This window comes from Syngnathus scovelli, chromosome 5, assembly GCF_024217435.2.
Source record: "Syngnathus scovelli strain Florida chromosome 5, RoL_Ssco_1.2, whole genome shotgun sequence".
NCBI lineage: Eukaryota > Metazoa > Chordata > Actinopteri > Syngnathiformes > Syngnathidae > Syngnathus > Syngnathus scovelli.
In genome coordinates, this window is record NC_090851.1 from 20,819,674 (window position 1) to 20,838,359 (window position 18,686).

The 18,686-nt window shown below is 44.2% G+C and overlaps 1 protein-coding gene across 6 annotated transcripts in view; it reads left to right on the forward strand.

The window, feature by feature from the left end:
* The window catches only part of LOC125969619 (zinc finger protein 638), a 155,889-nt gene extending 146,897 nt beyond the window's left edge, over positions 1-8,992 (forward strand). For all 6 annotated transcript variants that reach the window (XM_049721886.2, XM_049721887.2, XM_049721888.2 and 3 more), the window contains 3 exons: positions 2,283-2,402; positions 3,272-3,393; positions 8,303-8,992. In XM_049721886.2, the coding sequence (XP_049577843.1) occupies positions 2,283-2,402; positions 3,272-3,393; positions 8,303-8,344 (284 nt within the window). In that variant the 3' untranslated portion in view covers positions 8,345-8,992. The remainder of the gene's footprint in view (positions 1-2,282; positions 2,403-3,271; positions 3,394-8,302) is intronic.
* The last annotated feature ends 9,694 nt before the right edge of the window (positions 8,993-18,686 follow it).

An 18,686-nucleotide genomic window follows, 5' to 3' on the forward strand; every position in this document is an offset into this window, starting at 1 on the left:
ATGAATAAATAATAAACAAACACATAACACAATAAATAAGTACAGGACGCTACGCAGAAGGGGGAAGAGAGTTCAGGATCCTAACAGCCTGGAGAATGAAGCTGTTGGTGAGTCTGGCGGTGTGGGAGCGCAGGCTCCTGTACCTCTTCCCAGAGGGCAGAAGATCAAACAAAGAGTGAGCGGGGTGACTCGCATCATTATTGACAATCCGTGTCGAGCAACGAAGTCCAACAATAGAACACCGCTCGGGTTCAGATTGGGGGGGCGTTCCTTCCAAACACGCCCTTCCAGGTCACGTGAGCATTGAAGTCACCCAGTAGAACAATAGAGTCCCCAAAAGGAGCGCTCTCCAGCAATTCTTCTAAGGACTCCAAAAAGGGCCCGTCCCCTCACCCGAAGGTGGAGGGAGGCTACCCTCTCGTTCACCGCGGTGAACCCCAATCTGCAGGCGCCCACCCAGGGGGCAATGAGTATACCCACACCTGCTCGACGCCTCTCACCATGGGCAACTCCAGAGTGGAAGAGAGTCCAGCCCCTCTCGAGAGGACTTGTACCAGAACCCAAACTGTGTGTGGAGGCAAGTCTGACTATATCTAGTCGGAACTTTTCTGCCTCACACACCAGCTCGGCTCCTTTCCAGCCAGATAGGTGACATTCCATGTCCCAAGAGCCAGCTTCTGCAGCCGGGGATCGGACCGCCAAGTTCCCCGCCCTTGGCCGACGCCCAGCTCACTATGCACTTGACGTCTTTGGCCCCTCCCACAGGGGTTGAGCCCATGGGAAGGGGGACCCCCGTGGGCGAAGGCCCAGCCACCAGATGCTCGCCTTTGAGCCCCACCTCCAGGCCTGGCTGCAGAGGGGGGCCCCGGTGACTCGCGTCCGGGCAAGGGAAAACCAAGTCCATATATTTTATTCGTCATAAGGGTTTTGGGGTTTTTATTATTTTTTATTTTTTTCTCTTTTTATGTTTTAAATAGGCGGCTCGGTGGGGCACTGGGTAGCACGTCCGCCTCACAGTTAGGAGGGTGCGGGTTCGATTCCACCTCCGGCCCTCCCTGTGCGGAGTTTGCATGTTCTCCCCGAGCCCGCGTGGGTTTCCTACGGGCACTCCGGTTTCCTCCCACATCCCAAAAACATGCTTGGTAGGCCGATTGATCACTCCAAATTGTCCCTAGGTGTGAGTGCGAGTGCGAATGGTTGTTTGTCTCTGTGTGCCCTGCGATTGGCTGGCAACCGGTTCAGGGTGTCCCCCGCCTACTGCCCGATGACGGCTGGTATAGGCTCCAGCACGCCCGCAACCCCCGTGGGGACTAAGCGGTTCAGAAAATGGATGGATGGATGTTTTAAATATGTTTGAAATAAAGATATCAGGCGGCTCGGTGGCGCACTGGGTAGCACGTCCGCCTCACAGTTAGGAGGGTGCGGGTTCGATTCCACCTCCGGCCCTCCCTGTGTGGAGTTTGCATGTTCTCCCCGGGCCCGCGTGGGTTTTCTCCGGGCACTCCGGTTTCCTCCCACATTCCAAAAACATGCTTGGTAGGCCGATTGAAGACTCCAAATTGTCCCTAGGTGTGAGTGTGAGTGAGATTGGTTGTCTGTCTCTGTGTGCCCTGCGATTGGCTGGCAACCAGTCCAGGGTGTCCCCCGCCTACTGCCCGATGACGGCTGGGATAGGCTCCAGCACGCCCGCGACCCCCGTGGGGACTAAGCGGTTCAGAAAATGGATGGATGGATGGATGGATGGATGGATGGATGGATGGATGGATAAAGATATCAGTCAATCAAATTAGCTCGCTAACCGGCTCGTTAGTTTCCTCATCCACCTGTTCTGTTGGCGTTCTAGCCTCCCTTTTCCTCTTCTTGCATTCCCTAAATAAACAGTCCGTGTTGCACATGATTGTCCTGCCTCGTTCGTGACAGGCTGGCTGCCGTGCTTCCCACTCTTGTCCGCAATGACTCACATTGCCAGAGGCAGACTCTCAGAGGCCTGTGCTATCAGTGTGTATTTAAACACCATTCTCACGTCACTTATAAACCCACGAAGTAGCGCATTCATGAAAGGTGAAGCATGAAGTGGCGAGGGATCACTGTATACAAATTCATGTTATTTGATAGCACTGTTACAGCATCTCATTTGGATTTTGGTAATATTGTTGTTTAGTGCGTAAGAATGAACAAACCAACATTTTGCCATATGGGGTTTAGATGAAGTCATTGATTTTTCATGAAAACCTAAGACTGTTTGTTCTGTTCTTGTTCTGTATTATCTTATGTTCACATAGGGAGACACATGATGTCTGACATCCCAAAAGTCAATGAAAAGAAGAGTGAGGATAAGCCAAGAACAGAAACTCCCATGGCCACAGACAAAACTGTCCATTTTGATCCGAGCATACCAGTTGGTAAGACGTCTTTTGAAATGTATGAACATTGAATGACTGAATCAAAAAGTTGTACTGTAACTACGTTTTTTGTATTTTTACAAACTTTGGATGATACACAGTATACACATCATGAGGAAATTGTATTGTGTAATTTGTTACGTGTGTTGTGTCAAAAAGGTGCTTTTAACTGATTTGTTTATACTGAAATGTTTTTTTTTGTTGCGCAGTCTTTTTAAGTGGTTAATATTTGAAAACATAATTGATTCAATTCCACTCCCCAATTATATTGTAATTTAAAGATTTAGGAATACAATATTCTGTCAGTGAGAGTATGCACTTCAAATTTGCATGAATTTGTTTCATTTACATAAACTGACATTGGTGTCAGGTGTTGACTGAAAAGGAATTTTATTTTTATGGAGTTAGGGATATCTGCACCTGTTATGTTGTGGAGAGGTTCATAAATCCAAAAGAAAAAAGTTTTCCCGGTCTGACAAGTAGCAGGTTTTTGATTTAGCATGCAACAGGTTTTGTTGACTACCCTTTGGTGTGCAGAGTCAGGAAGTTCATCTATCACCTGTTGTTGTGCTGCAGAGTCAGGAAGTTCATCTATCACCTGTTGTTGTGTTTTTTGTTTTTTTTTTTTGTTTTTTTTTTTTAATATTAGAAGAACCTCGCCCCTTCCAGGAGAGCCCCCGCAGGATGTTGAATTGCATGCGGGGTTCAAGATTTTAACAGCGCCCATTTGACCCCCCCCCTCTCTCTCTCTCTCTCTCTCTCTCTCTCTCTCTCTCTCTCTCTCTCTCTCTCTCTCTCTCTCTCTCTCTTTCTCTCTCTCTCTTTCTCTCTCTCTCTCTCTCTCCTCCCCCTTTCTCTCCGTCTCTCAGGTATGGAATTCTTGGTTCCTAAAACAGGCTTCTTCTGCAAAGCGTGTAACCGTTTTTTCAGTGGAAGTAAAGACACACAGATCACCCATTGCAAAAGCTTCAAGCACTTTGAAAACGTGCAAGTATGAAAGAACATTTATTACTTTCTAAATGTATGTATGTATCTATGTATCTGTATGTACTCTATATGTGTGTACAATACACTATGCACAATTATTAGGCAAGTGTGTATTTTGACCATATGATTATTTTTACTCATATTTTCCAACTCCATGCTGTACGTATAAGCTTGAAAGCTTACTCGATACAAGTATATGAAGTGATGTGTATTCAAATAGTGAGGGGGTGGTAGGGCCTCAGGATATCAACACCCTATATCACAGTGTGCATCATTAATAGGCAGCTTGTTTTCCTAAGGCGAAATGAGGCCAAAAAAAAGACTAAAAAGTCAAAAATTCTAAAAGGTCTTTAAGGGGTTTGCAACAGTCTTGAAATTGCTAGGGCATGATCACAGAACCATCAAACATTTCATTGCAAATAGTCAACAGGGTGGCAGGAACCGGATTCGGTTGAAGTTGGGAAATTGTGTAAAATGTAAATAAAAACAAAATGCAACGATTTGAAAATCCTTCTCAACCCATATTCAATTGAATACACTACAAAGACAACATATTTAATGTTCAAACTGATAAACTTGATTGTTTTTTGCCAAATAATAATTAACTTAGAATTTCATGGCTGCAACACGTCTAGTAGAAGTTGGGAGAGGTGGCAAAAATGCTGAGAAAGCTGAGAAAAGTTCATCAAACACCTATTTGGAACATCATACATGTGATCAGGCTAATTGGGAAGAGGTGGGTACCATGATTGGGTATAAAAGGAGCCTCCCCAAATATGCTCAGTCATTCACAAGCAAGGATGGGGCGAGGTTCACCACTTTGTCCACAACTGCGTGAGAAAATAGTTGAACAGTTTAAGAACACCATTTCTCAAAGCAAAATTGAACGGAATTTAGGGATTTCAACATCTACGGTCCATAATGTCAAAAGGTTCAGAGAATCTGGTGAAATCACTGCACGTAAGCGCCACAGCCAGAAACCAAGACTGAATGACCGAGACCTTCGATCACTCAGACGGCCCTGTTTTAAAAACCGACATGAGTGTGTAAAGGATATCACCAAATCGGCTCAGGAAAACTTCAGAAAACCACTGTCAGTAAATACAGTTCGCCACTACATTAGTAAGTGTGGGTTAAAACTCTACCATGCAAAGCAAAAGCCGTTTATGAACAACATCCAGAAACGCCGCCGGGTTGTTTGGGCCCTAGCTCATGTAAAATGGACTGATGCACAATGGAAAAGTGTTTTGTGGTCTGATGAGTCCACTTTTCAAATTGTTTTTGGAAATACTGGACGTCGTGTCCTCCGGACCAAAGAGGAAGCGGACCATCCGGACTGTTATCAGCGCAAAGTTCAAAAGCCAGCATCTGTGATGGTATGGGGGTGCATTAGATCCCATGGCATGGGTTACTTACATTTCTGTGAAGGCAACATAAATGCTGAAAAGTACATACAGATTTTGGAGCAACATATGCTGCCATCCAAGCGACGTCTTTTTCATGGATGCCGCTGCTTATGTCAGCAAGATAATGCCAAGCCACATTCTGCACGTGTTACAACAGCGTGGCTTCGAAGTAAAAGAGTCCAGGTTCTCCCCTGGCCCGCTTGCAGTCCAGACCTGTCTCCCATTGAAAATGTGTGGCGCATTATGAAGCGTAAAATACGACAGGGAAGACCCCGAACTGTTGAACAACTGAAGCGGTTCATCAAGCAAAAATGGGAAAGAATTCCACATGAGAAGCTAAGAGAATTAGTCTCCTCTCTTCCAAAACGTTTATTGAGTGTTATTAAAAGGAAAGGTGATGTAACGAAGTGGTAAACTTAGACTTAGACTTAGACATGCCCTTTCCCAACTTCTACTGCACGTGTTGCAACCATGAAATTCTAAGTTAATTATTATTTGAAAAACAAAATAAAGTTTATGTGTTTGAGCATTAAATATGTTGTCTTTGTAGTGTATTCAATTGAATATAGGTTGAAAAGGATTTTCAAATCATTGTATTTTGGTTTTATTTACATTTTGCACAATTTCACAACCCAGTTTGTATTAAGGAAAAACATGCAAATTAACTGCCAAAGATTTGAGAAAACTGAAACATTAAGACCAGGAACCCATTATCCTTCAGTACTACCATATTCTGGAACTTCAATCTACCTGGCGTGCCCAGAAATACCAGGTGTTTAGTGCTCAGAGACATTGCCAAGGTATGGAAAGCTGATACCTGACCACCACTGAACAGGGCGTACACATTGAAACCTCAAGAATAGGTCAGGGAATATCATTAGACAGATTTGACAAAGATCTTTTGGACTGATGAGATGAGAAAGACACTTGATGGACCAGATTAGACCATGGCTATATCAGTAATAGGACACCAGCAATGTGGAGGCAGAGTACTGGTATGGGCTGGTATTATTAAAAATGAGATGCTCGGACTTTTTTGAGTTAAAGATGGACTTAAAATTAACTCTAAAATTAAAACAAAAATGAATCAAAATTGGCGGCTCGGTGGAGCACTGGTTAGCACGTCCGCCTCACAGTTAGGAGGGTGCCGGTTCGATTCCACCTCCGACCCTCCCTGTGTGGAGTTTGCATGTTCTCCGCAAGCCCTCGTGGGTTTCCTCTGGGCACTCCGGTTTCCTCCCACATTCCCAAAAATGCTTGACAGGCCGATTGAGCACTCTAAATTGCCCCTAGGTGAGAGTGCGTGAGCGGATGGTTGTTCGTCTCTGTGTGCCCTGCGATTGGCTGGCAACCGGTTCAGGGTGTCCCCCGCCTACTGCCCGATGACAGCTGGGATAGGCTCCATTACGCCCGCGACCCCCGTGGGGACAAAGGGGTACAGAAAATGGATGAATCAAAATTAACATACTGTCAGTTTTTAAAAGACACTTTCTTCAAGCAGTGGTACAATAAAACGTTTCAAGTAGACCATGGTTTTATGCCTGCATAGAATACTCAACTTCTTTTCCTTTCGGCTTTTCCCCTCAGGGGCGCCACAGCGAACCATCTGTTTTCATCTCACCCTATCCTGTGAATCTTCTTCTCTCACCCCAACTAACTTCATGTCCTCTTTCACTCCATCCATATTTCTCCTCTTTGGTCTTCCTCTTGACCTGCCTGGTGGTTCCATCCTCAGCAGCCTTCTACCAATATATTCACTATCCCTCCTCTGTACATGTCCAAACCATCTCAGTCTGGCCTCTCTGGCTTTATCTCCAAAACACCTAACATGCGCTTGTCCGTCTGATGCACTTGCTCCTGATCCTATCCAACCGCGTCACTTCCAAAGAGAACCTCAGCATCTTCATCTCTGCCACCTCCAGCTCTGCCTCCTGTCTTTTCCCCCAGTGCCACTGTCTCTAAACCATTCCACATAGCTGGTCTCACATTGTACAACTTTCCCATCATTTTTGCTGATACTCTTTTATCACACATCACCCCTGACACTTTTCTTCACACGTTCCACCCTGCTTTGATGCGCTTCTTCACCTCTTTTCCACACTCACCGTTGCTCTGGACTGTTGACTCTTAAGTACTTCTGTATCTCTACTCCCTGTAGCCTGTAGGACAATACTCAATTGCATGCATCAAAGTACTTCACTGACATGGACAAGGTAAGAAAAGCTGAAACTCGACCACCACTAAACAAGAGACACAAGTTGAAACGCCAAGACTAGGCCATGAAATATCCAAAGGTTTTATGGATGGATGAGAAGAGAGTGACTCTTGACAGACCAGATAGATGGGCCCGTTGCTAGATCAGTGTCGGGCACAGAACTCCATTTCGACTCAGACGCCAGCAAGGTGGAGGTGGAGTACTGGTATGGGCTGGTATTATTAAGGATGAGCTAGTTGGACCTTATCGGGTTGAAGATGGACTCCAACTCAACTCCCAAACTTACTGCCAGTTTTTAGAAGACAATTTCTCCAAGCAGTGGTACAGGAAAAATTCGGCATCTTTCAAGAAGATAATGATTTTCATGCAGGACAATGCTCCAGCGCATGCATCGAAATACTACATTGCATGGCTGGCCAATAAAGAATGATGACATGGCCCCCTTCCTCACCTGACCGAAACCCTAATGAGAACTTGCGGGCCCTTCTCAAATGGAAGATTTACAGTGGAGGAAGACAGTACACCTCTCTGAACCGTGTCTGGGAGGCTGTGGTTGCTGCAGCACGGAAAGTTGATTGTCAGCAGATCAAGAAACTAACAGAATCCATGAATGGAAGGCTTGTGGCTGTTTTTGAAAAGAAGGCTGGTTATATTGGTCACTGATTTTATTTTTTTCCTTTTTTTTTTTAAATGTCAGTTCGTAAATTTTGAGCTGTTTGATTATTATTCTCACTTAAACAGATGAAAATAAACAAGTGATGTGGGAACATGGTCGTTTTTCTTTTAGTCGCATAATACTTCTGTACACTAATAGTGTCCCAATAATTGTGCACAAATTTTCTTCTTAAAAAGCCCAAACCTCAGTTTTACTTTATGAATTAATCAAATTGAAGTTTATTAACATTTTGGATTGACTGTGGTCACTGTAGTTGTTCAAACATAAAATTAACCCTCAAAAATACAACTTCCTAATAATTGTGCACACGGTGTAGAGTAAAGGAAAATTATTTTTTGGTAATGTTGCTTGATTATGTTGCCAAAAATGTCTATGTGCACATGAAAGTTTAGCAAATACGTATATTACATTATTTTATACTGCATGGAACATTGTAAGTCTCAAGAATTAAACCACAGGTAAGTCAACCGCATCAAAATGATAAGGGTTCTCATGTTCACTGACTAGTTGATTTGGATAAAAAAAATCAGGGGCTGCAGCAGTATTCATGATGAGCACTGTGTACATAAAGCCATGATGACTATCTAATTCAATTGTTTTGTTCATTCTTTTGCAGAAATACTTGGCGACAAAAAGAACAAAAGGTCAATTGCATTGAGAGCTGCTTGAATGACTTGTCATGCTTTTAATTTGAGTTCATTTTGCTTTGTTGTCTTGGAGAACAGGCACTGCAAAATACTTAACCCCCAGTCCACAGCTTCTGTAAATGTTTCACTCAACAGATCACAGTTGTCAACGCATCATGTGACTTTCAGAAGATTAACCCATTTTGAATGGACAAATGAATTAAAATGTATTATTACAAAACAAATTGGCTGAGGGAAATTAAGATAAATGCTTTCAGGAAAATATTGTTGCCAGCAGTTGCTTTGGTAATGGTGTGCTCGGATTTTACTCCTTTGCAGAACATATGGTCTGGGTATGAAGTAAAATGATTGCCTTAACGGAATTCCAAACTCTATACCTGCATGATTTGTGTTCACTTATGTTTCTGTGAAGTTGAGTTAAGTCTAGTTGATTGTAATTTGAAGTAGATATAACTACACTGGTTCAATTTATTGTTTCTTTGTACTGTCTTGGTTTGACTGAAATGCACACTGATTCCTGATCAAGGAACATGGTGAAACTGTAACATTAAGAGGCAAGAAATAACACATGCATAATTTTTTCAGCTTTTTCAATATATTGTACTAATGTACCTTGCAACCAATTGTACTGTGCATTAAAGAAACTTTAGTGAACAGTTTGTTGGTCTTGGGTTTATTGCACTAGTTCCGGTTCATTTGTTTAATTTTTTTGAACAGTTGTATTTTTTGCTATTATCATTCTCACTTATTTTTTCAAGATTTCCAACCATCCATCCATCCTCTTCCGCTTATCCAGGATCGGGACGCGGGGGCAGCAGCTTTAGAAGGGACGCCCAGATTTCCCTCTCCCCAGCCACTTCGTCCAGCTCATTCCGGGGGATCCCAAGACGTTCCCAGGCCAGCTGAGAGACATAGTCTCTCCAGAGCGTCCTGGGCTTATCATAGGGTCTCTTGCCAGTGGGACATATACCTGGCACACCTTCCCAGGGAGGCGTCCAGGAGGCATCCTGATGAGATGCCCGAGCCACATCATCTGGCTACTCTCAACATGAAGGAGCAGCAGCTCTACTCCGGGTCCCTCCCAGATGACTGAGCTTCTCACCCTATCTCTAAGGGAGAGTCTGGACATCCTGCGGAGGAAACTCATTTCGGCCGCTTGTATCCGGGATCTTGTTCTTTAGGTCACGACCCATAGCTCGTGACCATAGGTGAGGATAGGAGCATAAATCGACCGGTTAATTGAGAGCTTTGCCTTTTGGCTCAGCTCTCTCTTCACCATGATGGACCAGTACAGAGTCCGCTTCACGGCCGACACTGCACCGATCTGCCTGTCGATCTCACGCTCCATCCTGCCCTCGCTCGTGAATATGACCCCAAGATACTTGAACTCCTTCACTTGGGGCAGGATCTCATCCCTGATCTGGAGAGGGCATTCCACCCTTTTCCGACTAAGGACCGTGGTCTCAGCTTCACACTCGGCTGCAAACTGCTCCAGTGAGAGCTGGAGATCACGGCTTGAAGAAGCCAACCCATCTTCAAAAATCAGAGATGCAATGCTGAGGTCCCCAAACCAGACACCCTCAATGCCTCGGCTGCGCCTAGAAATTCTGTCCATAAAAGTTATGAACAGAATGGGTGACAAATAGCAGTTGGACTCCGCAACCCTCACTGGGAACGAATCCGACTTACTGCCGGAAATCTGGACCAAACTCTGGCATCGATGATACAGGGACCGAACCGCCCTTATTAGTTGGTTTAACACCCCGTACTCCCAAAGCACCCTCCACAGAACTTCCTGAGGGACACGGTCGAAAGCCTTCTCCAAGTCCACAAAACATGTTGACTGATTGAGCAAACTCCCATGCACCCTTGAAGATCCTGCCGAGGGTGTAGAGCTGGTCCACTGTTCTACAGTCAGAATGAAAACCACACTACTCCTCCTGAATCCGAGAATTGAGGAGTTCTTAGCTTTTTCATCTGCATCTCTGTTTCTGCTCTGAGCAAATTTACCTTTAATACACACTTCAAATGTCATATTGGGCTTTTTAGTTTTAATTTTCATTCCTTCTGTCACGTTTACCAGCTTTAACACGTCATCATAATTACAGTGTCCCAAAATGTCATGCCATGTTTGAATGTCATAACACACATTACATTTATCAGTCTCATTTTCAACAGTACTCGAATAAAACAGTGTCTCATTCATATGAATATCAAAACTCGTACAATTTTTATGGATGAGACGATTCTGTCCCTCCTTGAAGATGACTGTCGCTCCTTGTGCTGTAGCCGCTTTAACAGAAAAGATGTCCTGGGAAAATGATGCCACATAGAGCGCCTCCATCAGGAACATATCCACAACGCGGCCTTTACCGTCTCTCAAGCGCAACTTGGCAGTGCCTTTCCTCTGAGCAATCCCGGTGGCACGGTCTCCATCAGCCAACTCGAGGATATGGCCCTGAGCCTTGAAAGTTGGGTCAAACTGCACAAATCTCCCGATGTCAGTGATGATGTGTTTTGTCGCTCCTGAGTCGACCAGAAGACCCTTCGCCTTGATTCCGACCGGGGCGTCCTCCAGTTGGACCTTGAATGCAAACGTATGGTCCTCCTCATCCACCGCTTGCTTCACCTTGTCCTGCTTCCTGCGCTGACAGTGCGCGTCTTTGAGCGTGGCGCTTTTGCAGAAGCTGCACCACTGCCTCGGTCGGCTCTCTGCGCTCTCCAGTAGCTGACGCACACCGAGGGGGAGGTGTTTATTGTCAACCAATCTCTTGCCGCCGATGCATACTTTGGGTTCTGAAAAATGGCGAGATTTTTTTTCCCATTGGCGTTTCGGCAGTGGTCTGCAACCACCGGTCCAAGGCCCAGTGCCAGCCTGCAGACTTCTCTGTAACAGGCCGTGAAGAAAATCTTAAATAAAAAAACACACCATATAAAGCCAGATTGAAATTATCACCACTGCAGGGGGTTGCTGGACATCGAAATATCAGTTTGACTACGACCCGGTCCATGGTGGAAAAGATGTTGGGGGCCACTGCCCTATTATATCATCTTCCTTACACACCGCTCCACTCTTTCTAAAATTATTACTTCAAATTTTAATGAATGTATGAATGTAGAATTCTGACTATGTATTTCAACAACTATGAACACTTTGAACACTTCAACAAAAGTGTTAGGGTTGACAAATTATTGTGATCATATGAATATGTTGGAATGTAGACTAGAATCATCAAATTTGTTAAAACCTTTCACCTTCCCTTGACTCTGGAAAGTTTCCACATTCAGTTGTTGAAACTTTCCAAATGATGTGGAAACATTCTTGCTTAGTTATCTAAAATTCTCCACTAATTTCTGTTTCCACAACCTTGTAAAAAAAAGAGCTAAGACCCTCTGCACTGATTAACCAGGTTGCAGAGGTGACCCCTGAAACCTGTTCACTCTCACCCGTCTTTCCATAAATATTCCCTTGCAAGAGGCCTAAATCAGACTGCTTTCAAGTATCTCTGTACCACACGGTGCTGATGGCTTGCTCCGCTTGCAAGCGTGAAATGGCCAAATTGTCTCACGTGTGGTTCTTGCAAAGAAGTTAGAGTGAGGAACACTAACATTTTGGTGCAGTGACCCAGATTCCAACATACCCGACTGCTGACGGACGGAGGACGGACAAAAACTGTTTGGTGGATCAGAAAAGCTCCTCTATGGAGGCTGTGTGAGATGCAAATGAGCAAGGATGAATGATTGTCTGGATGAAAGGAAAATACAGGTTGAATGGTTGAAGTTGTTGGAGATTACCTTGGGAATATTAGTAGAACAACTTTGAAGAAAAAGTGATTTTGAGCAAGGTAAATGCTGTCAAACCTGCACTTTTTTTTTAAAGTGACCAGCTTCCCATTAAAGGGTTAGATAAGCCAGGGTGAAGGGACTCCCGTCTCTGACCACCTGTGTTAAATTAATTCTAAAAGAATCAATGTAATCTCTTTATGACGCCAATCCCTCTGAAGTCAAACGACGCTCGTGCTGAGTAACTTAAATTTGAGACACGTCGTCAGAATAACCGCGCCATATTGATGGCTCCCTTCGGTGATTTGAGGCTTTTATATTTAGAATATTTTTAGATGTCTTTGTTAAGACCTCAGGGATTCGTTGATCTAGCGCACACTTGCCCTATTTGTGCCGAAGTAACTATTTATATGGGTCAGCTCTACTTTGTTGCCGAAGTAGCGAGCCGACACTTTATTCGATGAAGGGTCGAATTAATGGAAGTATGACAATAATAGTATTTGAGAAGTAATTTGATACATTAATCATTAGTTCTAAAACTATATATAAACTCCTAACTTTCGAAATGGTTCAAACAACTCAATTATTTAAACAAATGATATTTTAAAATGAATCAAATATTTAAGCGAAATAAAATTACCCTTCAAGTAGTTTTGAAGGCAATTTAATTCGTCAATTGTCTGAGTTAGATTTAAACGCAACCAACGAACAATTGAATGGATTTCAATCCAACAATAATCCAACTAATCTAATTTAAACACATTCATTGAATTACTTGATTGAAGTAAATATTTAAACGAATTAAATATTTAAACAGGATAAAATTATCCTTCAAATAATTTTGAAGGCAATTTAATGCGTCAATTGTCCAAGTTAGATTTAAACGCGACCCGTCAAGTACAGGACGGGCCAGCAACCAACAAACAATTGAATGGATTTGAATCCAACAATAATCCAACTAGTCTAATTTAAACGCCTTCATTAATCTTATTTATCACGGTCCAATTTTATACCATAATAATTACCTGTGACCGCATCGAATTGTCAAATCAAAAACAGTCGATAGCATATGCCATACAAATTACCGCGCAACGAATTAAATGATTATACAAACCACCTTTATTGAAAAAGTATGAAATAGAATTACAAATCTTAATTCCTCCAACAACTGGAACAATTTCACTCACTGATACCCGTACAAATAAAATCATTCAGTCACGGAGTCCTTGTGATTATAAAACATAAATCAGTAAAGTAGGAAAAGGTGGCTACAAGTTGTATGCAATTTTTGGTGAAAATAAAGTCGAGTGATCAGTTCGCTTTTATTTCTAGAATTCAAATTTGGGAAATAGGTTGGCCTCGAGAGGACCGGCATTCGCCCCCACGGCTATCCTCCCCCTGGCTTAAACACGGAAAACTCCGTTCCCCTCACCTAGTTCCTTGTGAAATGTGGTCAAGTCCAAGTAAATCCAAGTTAATCCAAGCAAGCGATCTTGCGTCTTACACTAAGATTTCTGAGGCTGGAAAGAGTCTTGGAACTCTTGCGGGCTTCTTTACGTATTAATATTCTTTGGGAGAGAGAAGCCCCGTGGTTGTCTGCGGTGGCTTTTTTATAGGCCTCTCTGCAACCGCTCTTACTGGCATCTATACTTTGCATAGCATAGAATTGCACAATCTCGGCTGATCTGTGAGGGTTGTGCAATCCCCTTTTACCTCTCAGCTGAGAACCACTGCTGGTTCAGCGTCCTTGCTTTGGATTGCTCAATGTCAATCGTGCACTTATCTGATGTAAGTGACCGGCTTTCCGTTTAAAGGGTAAAATTCTGTACTTTAGCCCCTCTGCAGTAACGCAGTCTGTAGAGGAGACGAGAATTTATTTAAGCCGGTACGGAAAGAAGATTCGTTCCGAGTCTAACCGCTGTTCAGGTAACTAATCTATTGTTAGATTAATTCCGTCATTTCCGGACGCCAGTCCCGCTGAAATCAAAGAAACCCGAGGGTTGAGTAACTACTTTGTCGAGACCCAGGATCTCCTCGATCGCGGCCATTTCAGCGGTTCTCCTTTCCTAATAAGATTGTTGCTTTTGTTATCCGCTCAGAATAGTTTAGCTGTCTTCGTTAAGACCGCGGGAACTCGTTTATTTTCACTAGCGTACACTCACACTAGGTGAGCTTAAGTTAGATGGCGGCGCGTGCACACGCAGCGGCCACTCTCTGTCCCGTTCGGTGTTTTGTGAGTGTTTACTGAGTGTTTGTCCGGCAGTTTTGTGTATGTTCGTCTCGTGTGATACGTCGTGCTACTAGTGCGGCGGGCATGTTCTGCTCAACATCGGCGGAAGTGGGTTTTATGGCGTTCTGGACTTTGGTGCGGAGAGATTAAGGGCGCTCGGACTGCTTCGTCATGGAGCGACGCCGGACTGGCCTGCTCTTCCTCCCCCGGTTGGACTGCGTCGTGAGCTCGGACTGCTCCGTCCTGGAGCATTGTTGGGATGCGTCGGCAGCGGGTCTGCGAGGCAGCGGGAGAGGGGCCAGAGTGGAGACATCGGGCCAGGCTTGCGGCCACCCCACCTCGCCCAGCCGTGCCTTCCATTCTACTGGCGTACGTTCGTTCGCGGGACGACAAGATGGGTTGCGTTCGCCTGATAAGATCCACGAACCGGACAGTGCGTGCCTGCTGTGTGCTCGTGTTCACAGTGGCCTGGTTGACTGTCATCTTTCCGGACTCTGCTGTGGATCGGGAGCGGCTAGCGTGCTATCACTCTTATTGTTCATCTTCTTGTTTTATTTTTCCTGTGTTGTTTACTTGTATGTGCGTTGTGAACTCTGTCTTGTTACCCTGGGATAGTGAGAAACGTAATTTCGATCGCTTTGTGTGTCTTGACATGCGGAGCTATTGACAATAAAGGAGACTTTGACTTTGACTTTTTTAACGGTTTCGAACCAGATTCTGACACACTCTGATGTCAAGGATTAAAGCTGTCTTCGTGAAAGAAAAAGAACTGAACAGTTTAAAGTATGACTATGATAGAGAAACTAAAGAGATTTAAAGCATAAAAGATCAAAATAATCATTAATCGAAATTAAATGATTAGAAAGTAGAAATTTAATGAATAAGCAAGAAAGAGAATTACAAGTTTCAATTGTTCGAACAACTAACAATCATTTCCACTCACCATTCTCAATAGAGCAAAAATTATTCAGTCTCGAAGTTCTCTCGATTGAAAACTCAAAAATATAGTCAAAAATGGTAAGAGGCTAGAGGTCTAAAATGCTGTTTGGTGGAAAAGTCGAGTGATCAGTTCTCCTTGTTCCAAAATCCGAATTCTTTTTAAAAGAACAGGATGGCCTAAAGAATGGAGATGATGATGCCCTAAAAATGACTCCTCTCTCCTGCACCAAGGTCTGCATCTCCTAGCCTGTCTTTGAGCTTAAAATTTGACTAAGTCCAATTTGAAGATAGCATAAATTCATTTTAACGGACCTTGGGTTAATCTCATAAAGAATGAAATCTATGTTTGTCTAATCGGCGTTCTTGGGGAGAGCCCACCGGGCGAGAGAGAACGATGCTCTTTGTCCGAACAAACCTTTTATACCAGTCCAGTCCGTGGGTACTATGCCTGCTTGGTCACGTACCAGTTTTTTTCCATGACGTCATACGTTGGCCTCAGATGACTCAAATGCTTCCAGAATAGACTGCACCTGCATCTCAACCGGTCTCAACAGGATTCAACCAGATGAGGTGACTATGTTCTCACGGAAGTAACAATTTTCTCAGGAATGCTTCATCCTGTTTCCCACTCCCAAATCTTGTCAACTCTCCATCAACGTGACATTTGCAAATGTTTTTTCTCTGACTTGTGTTCCGTCAAACAGCACTTTGTTTAGGCTTCAACTGGATGCCGAGACCGAGGTCACGCTCATATGTGGGACCTCAGTGTTCCACCACTTAGTATCACTGTTAGTGTTGTGCTCACTCTAACTTATTTTGCAAGAACCACACGGGAGACAAGTAAGTTCTTTTAGACACCTGCAGGTGGAGAGTCCATTCGTCGCTGTGCATACAGTGACGATCGTATGAAATCTGACTCTCGTCTCCTGCAAGAGCATTTTTATTAAGAGAAACAGGGTGGGGGTAAGAGTGGACTGGATAGAGAAAGCCCTTGACCTCTAATCAAAACATAGCAAGGGGTGATTTACGACGTTGTGTAGGATGGGACAAGCTAGGATATTTATTACAGGTTGCATTCCAACATAATCATACAATAAAGATAATCTGGAAAACCCTGACATCTCCCTCCTGTTTTATCATATGATTATGCCACCACAATCAACAAAGACAAGCAAGAAAATATAACGAAGAAAGAAGAATAGCAAAAATAATAATTAAAAAACACCCAATAAAAAACAAGTAATGGGACGGGTTGGGTATCGTGAAGGGTGATACATGATAAAAACAACGAACAATGATAGCAATAATTTCCAGTGAAGCTGAGGTTTTTCCTCAATACTCCAGTTCAAACTTAGTGTGTGATTTAAAAACCTGCGGCACAATTTAGTGCTGGAAAAGTCTCACACGGTCGCTGTGCCTTAGGCAACCAGAATGCTATCAATAAAAAATAAAAACACAGAAACAGTACATCATTGAATACATCACTTGAGAACCATTTTCGATGGTCAAATCATCAAGTTTCTGTAAAACATGCTCAGCAGAACAGCATCTACGCAATCCACGTTTCATTATCGTTATCACATCCGTCACGTCTAAGAAGTTGTATATGTACTTGTGCCACGGTAGAAGACACAACCCTCGTCACAGCAGACTTCAAACATGGGATAACAGAGGTCGTAAACAAGCACAACACCAGCACAACAAGCACAGAAGACACAAATTTCAACAGCAGTTGCCACCAGTTGCCAGAGAATAGCCATGAAAAGAAATCCCATTCATGTGGGACTTTGTCATTTGACATGGCCTGCTGTAAGTTCTTCAGTAAATTCATGGCGTCGTTGATGTGCGTGTCATTTTCTCCCGGTATGTATATGTGCAACAGGAAGTCCCAATGATGTGGCACACACCACCTTGTGCTGCCGTCAACAAGTCCAGAACCATCCTGTTTTGCAAGACCATCAGCCTAATAGCCTGAATCTCTCTATTTTGTCCATCGTTGACTTGCAGTGAGAGATTCACAAAGGATTGAAAACGATAGTTCAGTGTCTCGATGAAGAGTGATTGTTTTCCAACTCCGATCCAAGGAAGAAGCGCATAAACAACTTTGTCTTCAACGGACCATACTTTATGTTCGTCTGGAACGTTCGCACCCCAGACTGGGTCATGAGGGTCAAAGGTTGCAACCGCCCTGCGCCGACGTCCAGAAGAATTGTGTGCTTTCGTCAGCTGATGATGTTGTATTCTGTAGGTGTGGTCTGTCACCCACACTGGTGCACACACTCCTGTCCAGTTGGCGGGCAGCATCGGATAAACCTTGTGACCACAAAGCCACCAGCCATTCTGTATGAAGTATGTTCCGTTCTATGGTGCAGCCATGTTAGTCGTAGAGCCCTCACCACCTGAAATGTCTCTCTTATCCTGACACTGAGCAGTGATGTCCACAGCTCCCATCCAGTTTCCTCCTGGAGAGCAGTCGTCGTTAATGCATTTGTGGGTCCCGTTACCTTGGATGTAACGTGTAATTCACTCCAGCTGGTCTCTCTGTGTAGGCCACTTGCGGTATTGTTCATCCTTTGACAGTCACATTGAGATTTGCCCAGAAAAGCTGATCATAGGCACCCTCTGCAAGTCCTGGGCGGGAAGGGTCAGCCTCACTGACTGTGACAGCTCGGTGTTGATATCCAACTCCTCCCATGGATGCCATACATTTCGCTTCAGTGACATTCATTGCTTTGGCCTCCAAGTGAACTTGCGTGGAGGAAGGGGGGAGTTTCGAACACACATAACATCCCTCCTGTGTGTGAGCTCTCACAGTGACCTTTACATACCGGTACCAAGTGTTGGTTTCATGTGGGTTTCTGGGGTCCCATGACCAGTCTTCAAAGTTCTCATCATGTGACCATCGTTTTCCACGGTCAACATTGTCACTTGGTCTGTTTAGATGAGTCCATAGACCATAGCACACTCCAACCACAATGCAGCAGAGGATCCATCTGGCATATGGAGCCCCGTTGCTACTAGGATGGCAAAGACACCGGGACATCCCCTCGCCTAGCGGAGTGGGGATCGTTGTTCGCTTCACCAACATTGAGACGCCCCACCACTCCGAATTAGAGGTCCAGCACTCTCTGCAACTTGCAGTGGCTGAGGTGAATCCAGCTGGGCCGTTCAGCGATCTTCACTGCGGTGGGGGTAGTCAGCAAGACTTGGAATGGTCCCTTCCACCGTGGCTGGCCCAGGTCTTTCTTTTGATGACCTTGATGTAGACCCAGTCTCCTGGATTGATGGGGTTGTCGACCTGTGAGGAGGCAAGATCAGGCGGCAGTAAATTTGCATTTGACACATCTTTCAGTTTGAGCATCCTGATCATATAATCTGCCAAGGACTGTTCTTCATCTGTT